Raw genomic sequence first — 13,150 nt, forward strand, 5'->3', positions numbered from 1 at the left:
GACCACCATGGCCGAGATGCTCAGAGGAACTAGGGTTAAACCCAGCTTTTACCGCTTAGGACGGCTTATTGTGTAATCTGAGTATTGTAATACGCTTTTAAACTAACATTTTTGGGATCCCATGTAAAGAACTTATCTTTAACTTAATGGAAATGTTTATGAGATGATCAAGATTTTTAATACCCAAACCTTAGTGGCTTAATCACATGTTTAGTCCAAATGACTTGTTAGTAAGTTCAGCACTGGTTTCAAAACACACCTGGTAATGGACCCTAATTAGCAGGGCGTTACACAGAGTGAAGGGCGAGGGCCCCAGATGACTCTATGGTCACATAGCAAGGGCATAGGCCCCAGGGTTGGCTCTATGGTCAACTGTTCAGGGCAGTGGCCCCAAATTGGTCCAATGACCATTTGTTTGTAACTAAATGACTGTATGTGTAGGTTATTATTGATGGGCATGCTAGATAAGTATTTGGGAATTTGTATTGTTCTGTTTATGCACATGTATAGTTTTCTTGCTGAGCCTTAGCTCACATGTGCTTTGTGGTGTAGGTAAGGGGAAGGGAACTCATGACTAGCCATGAGTTGAAGAGCTTCAGTGGTGACATGTACCTATGCGGCTGCTCGACCTCCTTAGTCGAGGATATTTCAGAGGAACTAGGGTTGTAGCCCTGTTTTTGTCGCTTAGGTCAGCTAGATGTAATTTTTGATATACCTATACTTCTTTAAGAATTTGGTTGAACTATTTTGGGATCCCACGAATATATGAAACTTTTTAAATAAAAGTCAACGGTTCCTTTGACCAAAATTTTTAACCCTAACCCTTGACATTAACCATAGTTACACATTTTAAGCCAAATTACTTGATTAGCAAGTCTGACACAATTTAAAGTACACACTGTAATGGTCTTAGATTAGGAGGACGTTATAACTTGGTATCAGAGTTGCCAAGGTTTAAGCGATCCTGAAGACTGGCTGGGCATGTACATTCGCCACTAAAGACAAGCTCGACTCAGGGTTCAGTAATTATTATGTGGTTATTTTGTTTAAATGTTTAAACATGACATGAATGCTTTATCCGCGTGTCTGTTTAGGAAGCATGAGATAATCTGACAGGGCCTGGCCCTTGATTGTTGTATGAATGATAAAGAACGTGCTTATTAGCATCGTTACTGCTTGTGAATGCAAGGTAACTGCTTATTAGCGTTATTATTTGTTTATGGGACAGGAAATGCATATTAGCACTGTTAACACTGGTAAGGATTAAAAGAACATGCTTATTAGCAATGTTATACTTGTGAAAATGCTTGGATATGTATATGTGCATTGTTATTTGGTGATGGATATCAGGAAGTGCTTATTAGCACCATGAATGAATAAGTTGAGTGATGGCATGCTTATTAGCATTGCACTTGTGTTTATCTATTTGATCTTGGACCGTCAGGCGGCAAGAGGTGTAGTTATTACTTACCTAACAACCGATTTGATCACTATAGGGTGGATTGAGTAACAGTACAAATCCTTGAAGGCCAGAGAGGTTGGTTGGCCAAGAGTTACAGGCCAGTGAAGGGAATGACCATGGCCAGGCCCCACCGCCAGCTCTAGTAAATTGCAGTAGGTGCTTGCTGACATGTAAGCCAGATTAGAGAGGCAGGAAGAAGAGACACGCCTCTTGAGACAACAACAGGTTCCAGTAGGGAACCCACAGCCCACGGTACCAAAAGTGATATAGCCAGAGGTACCAGTAGTAGTGGAGCCCCAAGCAGGGGGAGATAGGTGGGAACCCCTGTATGAGAGGTTTAGGAAGCAACACCCTCCAGTCTTTGAGGGTGGCTCAGATCCACTGAAGGCTGAGTAATGGATGACCATGATAACCACTATCTTGGATTTTATGAGGGTAGGTGGTAACGAGAAAGAAACCTGCACCACTTATACGTTTCGGGAGGGTGCCCGAATATGGTGGGAGGTGGTATGCCAGACCAGAGTAGTAACCACCATGGAATGGGAAGAGTTCAGAACCTTGTTCAATGAGAAATACTACAATGGCACATTTAAAGCTGCGAAGGCTGAGGAATTCAGCAAGTTACTTCAGGGTAACATGACAGTGACTGATTATGCTCTGAAGTTCGATAGATTGGAAAAGTTTTCTAGGGATCTGGTGGCCACTGATGGGACCAGAAGAGAGAGGTTCTTTCAGGGGCTACAACCTATGATAGCTCGGGACGTTCGTATTACCTCTTTGCCAGGATTAACTACCTATGCACAGGCTGTGTCAAGGTGAAGGTTCAATGCTGACACAAAGGTAATACAAACGTCTCGGGCTATCATAGGTTGTTGCCCCTGAAGGAAGCTCTCTCTTCTGGTCCCATTAGTGGGCACCAGATCCCTGACAAACTTTGCCAATCTGTCGAACTTCAAGGCATAATCAGTCATTGTCATGTTACCCTGAAGCAACTTGCTGAATTCTTCAGCCTTCACAGCTTTAAATACGTCGTTGTAGTATTTCTCATTGAACAAGGTTCTGAACTCTTCCCATTCCTTGGTGGTTACTACTCTGGTCTGGGATACCACCTCCCACCATATTCGAGCATCCTCCTGAAACATATAAGTGGCGCAGGCCACTCTCTCGTTACCACCTATCCTCATAAAATCCAGGATGGTGGTTATCATGGTCATCCACTTCTCAGCCTTCAGTGGATCTGAGCCGCCCTCAAAGACTGGAGGATGCTGCTTCCTGAACCTCTCATACAGGGGTTCCCACCTATTTTCCCTTGCCTGGGGCTGCACTACTACTGGTTCCTTCTGCTGTATCACTGCCGGTACCATGGGCTGTGGGTTCCCTGCTGGAACTTGTTGCTGTCTCAAGAGGCGTATCTCTTCTTCCCACCTCCCTAATCTATCTTGCATGTCAGCTGTAACACCTTGCGTTTCGGGTACCTTTAAACGACTCGGGTCAGGATTTTTTCCCCGAGTTAAGAATATTATTTTAAATAATATTATATTTGTTTGAAATTTATTTCCATGAGTTATTGCTAGCCAAATTATGAATTTTGTGATTAAAATTCAAGATAAGACTTTCGGTCTTGGACCGACACAAAAACCCTAATCGGGTAAAAATCTCAGAAAATAATATGAAAAACTATGGAAAATATATTTTGGGCATAAAATACATTCATAAAAATTAAAGTTTGGTAAAAAATAATAAACCTATGAGGAAATGAAAATTTTAGGACGTTTTGTGTTAAAATGCTTAATTTTACCGAATTGGGGAATTTTATTCCATAAATGGACCTTAGGTTAAATTTTATTGTGTGATTAATTAAATTAAATGTGTGAGACATTTAATTTAATTATTATATGTCAAGTTTTGTTTTTAAAACATTATATGAGTGAAAAAGGTTACAAAAAGTCATTTTGGATTTTTCTTCTTAAGAAATATTTATTAACCATTATAAAGAAAATAATAACATAAATAAAATAAATAGTGGCCAGCCATGTGAAGGAAATAAATTGGCTGGACCAAATTGTTTTAGTTTTAATCCCCATTTAAATTAGGGTTAATGGCATCAAGTGGTCATAGTAAAAACACTAAAGTGTTTTAGGGTCTGATTGGTTCGCGATTAGAAAATTGTATTTTTAAAAAGTGAGATTCTGAAATGAAAATCTGAATTTAGTGACTAAAATCATGTTTCTGAAAATGTGATTGGTTCAATGTCAGTAAACTGTTTTTGAGTTTTAAAAAATTTAATCTGTGATTGATATTAAATTTGAAAATATAACAGAAACTGAATACGTGATTGGAACAGCTGAATCTGAATATTATTTTAATTTTATATATTTTATATACATAGGTTGTATAATATTAAATTTTGATTTATCAATAGATTTAATTAAGTAAAATTTAATAATAGTTATTGATTAAATTCATAACAATATTGCATTATCATCTATAAAAATACCAGCACAACTTATTTTTGAATTGGGCATAAATGTCATAAAATGTTCCATAAACACCTTATTACCAGTGGGAACATACTCAAGTCATAAAAATTGGCAAAAAAATAAATAAAATTCAAGCAATGATACAGAGGATTGGAGTAGAGAGAACAAATAAATCCTGATTTTTATTTTAGTTTTTGAAAAAAAAAATCACAAAACAGAGAAAACGCGAAATCATTGTTTTTTAATTATAACACAAAATTAGAATTCTGATTAGGATATAGTTTTCAAAAACAATATACCAATAAGATATTTTAGTAGGTCCCACAAATTTTTAGTTTTCAAAATCATAAAATCATTTCCAAATCAACTACCAATCAGACCCTTAGATATTTTACAGTAGTCTAAACTCTTCAAACCACCCCCCCTCTCACAAATCACTCTCATCTTGTTACAAAATTCTCTCTCAAGTTTTCTCTCCATTTTCAACCATCAAGAACACTAAGAAAGCTTGGAAGCATAAGCTTTGGTCTAGGAAGAGTTTCCCTAAGGTAAAGTTTCAAAAGCTTGACTTTTGTAAGGTTTTTAACCATAGATCTTTCAATAGCTAACTATATATGTTGTTGGGGGAGTTGGTTAAAGTTTTGAAATATTTTTGAAGGATTCAAAGCTAGTAGAAACATCAAAACCTAAAGCAAGAACAATAAGAGGTAAAAAGTTTACTTTTTATGGTTGTCATTGTATGTTTTTTTTTTTTTTAATTTTTAAGCATTATTTTGTATATTTAATGCTTAAAGTTTCTTATTGGTGATGTAATAATGCTATGGTAGTTTCTTTATAAGTTTTATGATACTTGTGTGTTGATTTTTGAAAATAGGGACCAAAATCCTTTAGGGTTTTGTTGAAAATCCTAAAACAAAAAAATACAAGTTTTGAGCTGTGAATTCCAAGGGGTTAAGCATCCACTATACACTGATTTTGTAAAAATAAATTGTGCTGTGATCTTTTTGAGATTGAGTACATGAATTTGAGCTTTTGAAACACTAAAAAACGTTTAGAAATGAGTGAGTTATGCTATTTCAAAGTTTAGGTAAAAAAATTGATTTTTTTTTCATATTCTTAAATTCGGGACCAAGTTTGGGCAGCCACTGTATAAGTCAAATGAATCCAGTTTTTTCTAAATTTGGTGGACATATTGTTGGCATAACCTAGTATTCCAATGTAAAATTTGGTAACAAAATAATGAACAGTTTGAGAGTTATTAAGTGCCAAAGTTTGGAAAAAAATAAGGACTTGAAAATAAGATCATTTTTACCTCCATGTTTGGAAAATATTTTCACCAATAAAAAATGCTCATTTTGACCTAAGATTTAACAAATACCTAAATGGAATACCAAATATGGAATTGAGAAATTTTGGTAGCAATTGGGTAAGTAAATTTCAAGTTATAACCTAACAAAGTATGTAGTTAAAAATATGAAAAATGAGGTTTTCACACTTAGTGTAAAAATGAGATTTTGGAACTTAAGATAAAAAGTACATTTGTGCTTATTGCAAGATAAAAACTTGGTTAGTCTTAAAAACATTTTGACCTAAAATACCACTTTGAGTTTAAGTGAGAATTGTTTTTATTAAAGAATTTTTATTCTTTCTAAAAATAAAATATTTAATTTATTATTAAGTTGATAAATTAAAAGAGGGTTTAAAAGCCCTATATTTTGAGAAAATAATTAAGTAAATTATTTTTCTAGTAAGCAAACTTGATTACTTGACTTAGGAGAATTAACTAGTCAAGATAAGAAATTATTAACAATTTTTCCTAATTAAGTTAAAATTAGGCTATTTTCTTAAAACGATTTTTAGAGATTAAAACCTTAAGAAAAATAAAAGGAAAATTAAGATATTATTTTCTTGAAAAATAATTGAAGAATTTAATTAGTATTTTCTGGATATAATACCGGCTAAAATATTTTATATATTTAACGACATGTTGAAAGTATGGGTTAATAGCGGGACTTTTAAAGCATAAGATTTTTAGCGGATTGTGGGAAAATACTATTGCGATACCCGAGCCTAAGTATCGAGACCATATGATAGGTCTCCCTGAGACTTAGGGTTTAGTCTCAAATTTTTTAGTACGAATTTCTTGAATGGGTTTAACCAAATAAGGATCTTTAATCCTTACAAGTGATTTTTAAAATGACCAAACTGCCCAAAATAATAATAATGAATTATGAAGTGCCATAATTAATCCGAGTATACTGTATGGATAATTACAGTATTGGCTAAGCATAACTGGACTATACATTGGAGGGTAAAATCCTGCTGAGAGCTAAGGACTCCAAGTAAGTCAACTTCTATTGTGTGGCTACAACATGAAATGACTATTGCATTGTCTGTTAGTATAGGGACACATGCACATATATACATTGTCGTAGAAAGTTTGCATAGTGACGTTAGTCTAGTAGGTGCTGATTCAGAAAATATGAACGATAGATATCCGTCATATCCGAGACGACTGATCCCTGTCACACTGCTTGTTTGATTTTATTATATCCGGTTCACTACCGCGACGAGTGGCCAAGATGTGAGGATTGCTGGTTTAAACCTAGGGGCGCCTTGGGACCTAGGGGCCCTCATGCTTACTTAATCATTGAACGGTTAGAACCCAAGCAAGTGCTCTGATAAGTTATTCCCAGATAGTAGCAGTGAATATTGGCCATTCAATGAGAGTGCCTAGAGATACTAGGGGTTGCAAAGTTTGAGTGAGGCTGAACACCATAAGGGCAACTGCTCATCAGCACCACTGATTAACATAAAAGTCTCTGTAAACTCGTGTAACTTCGATTACACTCTTGAATAGTAGCAATGCCCTAGGTAACTTGATGGTTACCCTTGTGAGGGAAATACTCTTGGATAAGTAGCGATGCCCTAGGTAACTCGATAGTTACCCTTGATGGGGATATTTATTGGCTAGATCGTAGTGTTGAGACTCGGTTCTCTCTTACAGATTAGTAATTATGCTGGAGGGCATGATACGCCCGAATTGTTGGAAATTGTCGAGCGTTGGTCTCAAATTATATTATGATATATTATATCTGCTTGCTCTGGGATTTTCTGAGTGCAGGGATTTATTTGTTTATATGAAATAGTTTGCCATTGGTTCTTAGGCATAACCATAAGTTAGCCAGGACGCTTTTGTGTTCTTGAAATTGATTGCGTAAGGTCCGGATGGATCCGGAACCCTAATTTTGTGAGCTATTGTTATCTGTGGATAGTAACTTGGTCAGTGACCACCTGTCTTCTCTGCATGCTTTTGTTTTAAAGTTGAACTTGTTAAGCGTTTTTGCTTACCTAGTTGTTTCCTGTTGTAGGTAAGAACAAGGGCAAGGCAGAGTAGTGAGTGCTAGAGTCTACCTTGTGAATGTACATGTGGACTGACCTTTTTGGAAGTCATTTTTTTTAAATGTTGTGTTATTTTCATAAACTAGGTTCACTTTACTCTTAATAAACTATGTTTGTATTAAAATTAAGTATGGTCATACGACTTTTTAAAAGTTTTTTTTTATACGGGTTGTTGAGACATTTCGTTAAATAAAAACATTTATATTTCTGCATTATCGAGTCTTGAAAATATGAGACGTTACATCAGCAAGCACCTGCTGCCAGTTGTCTAGAGCTAGCGGTGGGGCCTGGCCTTGGTCATTCCCTTCACTGGCCTGTAACTCTTGGCCAGCCAACGTCTCTAACCTTCGAGGATTCATACTGTTACTTAATCCACCCTACAATGTTCAAATTTTCCGTTAGGTAAGTAATAACTATACCTCTTGCCACCTGACGGTCCAAGATCAAACAGATAAACAAAAAAGTGCAATGCTAATAAGCATGCCATCACTCAACCTATTCATTCGTGGTGCTAATAAACACTTCATGATATCCATCAGCAAATAATAATGCACATATACATATAAAATCATTTACACAAGTATAACATTGCTAATAAGCATGTTCTTTTAATCCCTGCCAGTGTTAACTGTGCTAATAAGCATTTCCTGGCCTATAAATGAATAATAACACTAATAAGCGGTTCCCTTGTATTCACAAGCAGTAACGATGCTAATAAGCACGTTCTTTATCATTCATGCAGTAGTCAAGGGCCAGGCCTTATCAGATTATCTCATGCTTCCTAAACACAGATAAGGCATTCATATCATGTTTAAACATTTAAACACATAACCAAATAATAATTACCGAACCCTGAGTCGAGCTTGTATTTAGTGGCGAGTGTAGTCTCTAGGAACCATTAAACCTTGGTAGCTCTGATACCAAGTTGTAACGTCCTCCTAATCCAGGACTGTTACACTGTGTACTTTAAATTATGTCAGACTTGCTAATAAAGTCATTTGGCTTAAAACGTGCAACTATGGTTAATGACAAGGGATAGTATTAAAAATTTTGGTCAAAGGAACCATTAACTTTTATTTAAAAAGTTTCATACATTTGTGGGATCCTAGCATATTACAACAAAATTCTTAAAAAAGTGTAGGTTTATCAAAAATTACATCCAACCGACCTATGCGGCAAAAACAGGGCTACAACCCTAGTTCCTCTGAGATATCCTCGGCCGTGGTGGTCGAGCAGCTGCATATGTACATGTCGCCACCAAAGCTTTCCAAGTCATGGTTGATCAAGCTTTCCCTTCCCCTTACTTGCACCACAAAGCACCTGTGAGCCAAGACTCAGCAAGAAAACTCTACATGTGCATAAACATAAAATACAGATTTTATAGCATGTCTAGCAACAATAACCTACACATTTAGTCATTCAGTTACAAACAAATGGTCATTGGACCAATTTGGGGCCGCTGCCTTGAACAGTTGACTGTAGAGCCGAACCTTGGGGCCAATGCCCTAGCTATGTGACCATATAGTCACCTGGGGCCCTCGCCCTTCGCTTTGAGTAACTAGCCATAGAGCTAGCCCAACACCTTTGGTTTTCCAACGACCATAGGGTCGGCCAACATAATAGTATGTTGTTGATTTAGGCCTAAGCCTTTCGACCAGTGCGCAACACTCATTTGCCGTCCTTGACTAATAAGTCAAGCCCAGATCCAGGTATTCAAACTTCAAAACATAAACAGATATGAATAGGCATATCCCAACAAAACAAGTATGCATGCAGGTTAATCACAAAGCACCATCGAGTAACCGTACTCATAATACTAATCATACCTACTTCACGAGGCCTCATGCCCTAACCACAGAGTCCATGCAACAAACATGAAACACTTAAAGCAGGTATAGAATATTCAAGTCGGATCAATCAACATGTGAAACAATAGCTTAAACATAAATGTTCTCAGGGGCCTAAGTCCTAATCACAATTATTAATAAGAGTCAGGCCAAGCCCTGATCACATATAACACGTATTGGGTACAGTTTCCTTACCTCAGGTTCAAGTAAAGCGTAAAATAAGGACGACCCTCGAGCACAATCCCGGTTTCGAGCCCTTAGCGATAGCCTAGTCACAACCATAATATAGGATTCCATCTATAACAAGAAAATAAAGGCTTCTAGAACGAGTCCTAGCCTCCAGGGCCTCGAATTCCACTAAATCGGGTAGTGGAATCGATCCCGAGCCCTAAGGAAAAAGTTCCCGTCATTAAAAACTCCCCAAGGCCAAAACTGCCTAGGCGGGCCGCGAACTGCCCTTGACGGTCGCAACGCGCCCCTCTAATAAGAGGCCCTCTCCCTCTGCCAAAGGGATGCGGGTTGTGACCTGCCCAAGAGGGTCGTGGCGCACCTCCTAGACAGAGGCCTCCCAGGGCCCTGGGTTCAGCTGAGTCTCGGCTCCTCAAGAATAGAGTCGCGACTTGGCCCTGGGAACTTAGATTTTCTTCAATTTTCAACAACCAAATCCAACCTAAACTATCCTAATTTCACCCCAAAACCACAATTCATTCATCAAAATAGTTCTAACATCTTCTGAGCAACAAAACCCAACAAAACCTAATTGCAAAACTCATCAAATTACCAAATTCAACTCTTGAGCTACAAAGCTTAAGAACACCTCAAGGACAGCTGTGATTTCTAACATAATTCAGTTAACACAAAGATTAAATCGTTACCTCAGCCATGAATGATAACCCCCTAGCCATAAGCTATCCAAACTCTAATCTCGAGCCTTTAATTCCTTAGTTTTCTAGCCACAATCCTTTAGATTCCTTAAAAACTAGCTTAAGGAAGCTTAGAGAGAAAGAGAGTGAGTCGGTTCAGTGAGGAGTGTATTAGTGTTTGTATTTTGTTTCCTTGGGACTTAAGTGACTTAAGCTAACCCCGAGGCTCGGGGTACCAAAAACGTCCCCGAGGGCAAAATGATCAAATTCCCCGATATTCTCTCCTAAACTCACTAACTCCAAATATATCCCCAATTATTCAATCCCATGACCCGATAACCCAATTAAATGCCAAATACCGAAAATAACCCTTGACTCGCCCTGAGTCAGGTATTGGGTCCCGTTGTGACTTTCCCACTAACTTGCTCCCTAGGATCGTCTCATGCCGAGTAACTCAAATAAACCCAAATAATAATGTGGTCTCACACATATATCTATACAATTATGCCCATAACGGGCCAAGTTACGAAAGTTTCCCTTCTAATAAGAAACAGGCCCACATGCATATATAATACCCCTAAACATGCACCACTAGTTATATTATCATATAACTCACATAATCATAAAAAAATATATCAAATAAACATATAACTCCATATATTGCCATCCTGACCCCTTAATCAAGGCCCTAAGCCTTATTAGGTAATTTTGGGACGTTACAGCTATACTTGGACTGGAGGTAAGAAAATTGCACCCAATACGTGCTATATGTGATCAGGGCTTGGCCCGATTGTTATCAATAATTATGATTAGGGCTTGGGACCTTGAGAACATTTATGCTTAATCTATTGTTTCACATGTTGATTGATCCGACTTGAATATTCTATACCTGCTTAAGTGTTTCATGTTTGTTACATGGATTCTGTGGTTAGGGCTTGAGGGCCTGTTAAGTAGGTATGATTTGTATTATGAGTATGATTACTCGATGGTGTTATGTGATTAACATGCATGCGTAATTTTTTTGTTGGGACATGCCTATTCACATTTGTTTCTATTTTTAAGTTTGAATACATGGATCAGGGCTTGACTTATTAGTCAAGGACGGTAAAAGCGCACTGCGCGCTGGTCGAAATGCTTAGGCCTAAATCAGCAACGTATTATTACGTTGGCCAACCCTATGGTCGTTGAAAAAACAAAGGTGTTAGGCTAGCTCTATGGCTAGTTACTTAGAGCTAGGGCGAGGGCCCCAGGTGACTCTATGGTCACATAGCTAGGGCATAGGCCCCAGGGTGACTTTGTGGTCAACTGTTCAGGGTAGCGGCCCCAAATTGGTCCAATGAACATTTGTTTGTAACTAAATGACTGTATGTGTAGGTTATTATTGTTGGACATGCTAGATAAATATCTGGGATTCTATATTGTTTTGTTTGTGCACATGTATAGTTTTCTTGTTGAGCCTTGGCTCACGGGTGCTTTGTGGTGCAGGTAAGGGGAAGGGAAAGCTTGACCAACCATGAGTTGGAGAGCTTCAGTGGTGGAGTGTACATATGCGGCTGCTTGACCACCATAGCTGAGGATATCTCTAAGGAACTAGGGTTGTAGCCCTATTTTTGCCGCTTAGGTCGGCTGGATGTAATTTTTGATATACCTATACTTCTTTAAGAATTTTGTTGTAATATTTTGGGGTCCCACAAATGTATTAAACTTTTTAAATAAAAATCAATGGTTCCTTTGACCAAAATTTTAACCCTAACCCTTGACATTAACCATAGTTACACGTTTTAAGCCAAATGACTTGATTAGCAAGTCTGACACAATTTAAAGTACACAATGTAACAATCCTGGATTAGGAGGACGTTATAGTCCCTTAGGTCCTCATCCCTTCGCCTATGCTCGCTTACACCTTGTTGTTCAAAGACGTAGGGTTGTCTGGGCTGCCCCCAGCATATGGGCTTGTTGGTCGGTTGTCCATCGAAGGAGGATTTTTTTGCCTGTTACTTTCCTCCTGTTGTCGAACACTATTTTTCCTATTATAATAGAATTTGCTTCATTGTAATCATGCTCGTCTTAGAACTACGACCTCTGAGTATGTGAAATGTTATATGCACTGTCCCTCTCTCTTCTCCCTAGTCTGTCTCAATAAACAGGCGAAGGCCTGTGTTGGTCGTTGGATCCTCGGACATTGCTCTGTCATGGGGGTTATCGGACCGCAGATCTTGAGTCCATATAACTCCTGCTTCTTGAGTGACGTTCTCCCCAGCTAGGAGGATACTGTTCATCAGCTGCTTAATGTCTAGGGCTTCTGGTATGATGCTCGTCCCTATTCTGTCTGTGATGTCGCGTATTACCTCGACCAGCACGAGATGGTTGTCACTTCTCGTTATTTTTATTAGGATTCTGGGTTTGTCTTTCCTGCTGAGCAGCTGGATGTTGTTCTGGTTGCTGTGGACTCTTTGGATTTGGAGGACATTGGGGGTGATCTGATTGTGGATTTTTAGGATGATGAGGTTTCGGTGGTAGATATGGCTGAGAGGTTGGTGCAGGCGGAGCAGGTGGTTGTCCTCGAGCTAACTTAATGGCCACCTCTAAAGTCGCTGTAGCATTTCTTTGCCGATGATCCATGTCCGCCTGTCTTTTGTTTAACTCTCGGCGTTGTCGGTCGATCTCCATCTGTTGCATTACCATAGTTTCAACCACGTTCTCTTGGTTAGCTTTTACGGTAGCTAACTCATCTTGCAATACTCCCAAAGCTGTTCGCAGGGTTCCAATGTCCATCTCCCCCTCTTCAAATTCTACCTGTGGCTCGTCCTCTGTTACACTTGGTGGAGGTGGTGGATTTGGCATATTTTTCGATGTTTGTCCAACTTAAGCCGCACTCCTGGAGTTCTTCGCCATTGTTATCTTGGAGTCCTTGAGTTCAGCTCTCAACGAAAGCACCAAAATGTTGATCCTTGTTTTAGTCAATGACACTGAGTCACAAAAAATGATATGAATTAAAGAACTGAATGCAATAATATAAACAACACACAAATTTTATAGTGGTTTGGCCCTAAGGATTGGTATTCCACTTAGTGTTTTATTAATGTAAAACAATTA

The 13,150-nt window shown here is 38.3% G+C and overlaps 1 protein-coding gene across 1 annotated transcript; it reads right to left on the reverse strand.

The window, feature by feature from the left end:
- Positions 1–12,424: 12,424 nt before the first annotated feature.
- Positions 12,425–12,898, reverse strand: LOC133822242 (RNA polymerase II degradation factor 1-like). The gene has a single exon (XM_062254513.1). The coding sequence runs from the start codon at positions 12,896–12,898 to the stop codon at positions 12,425–12,427; it is 474 nt and encodes a 157-aa protein (XP_062110497.1).
- Positions 12,899–13,150: the final 252 nt, after the last annotated feature.

The sequence above is a fragment of the Humulus lupulus genome, chromosome 1, assembly GCF_963169125.1.
Source record: "Humulus lupulus chromosome 1, drHumLupu1.1, whole genome shotgun sequence".
Taxonomy (NCBI): Eukaryota; Viridiplantae; Streptophyta; class Magnoliopsida; order Rosales; family Cannabaceae; genus Humulus; species Humulus lupulus.

Coding starts and splice junctions, on each gene's coding strand:
- LOC133822242 (XM_062254513.1), bottom strand. CDS start 12,898: ATGCCAAATCCACCACCTCCACCAAGTGTAACAGAGGACGAGCCACAG.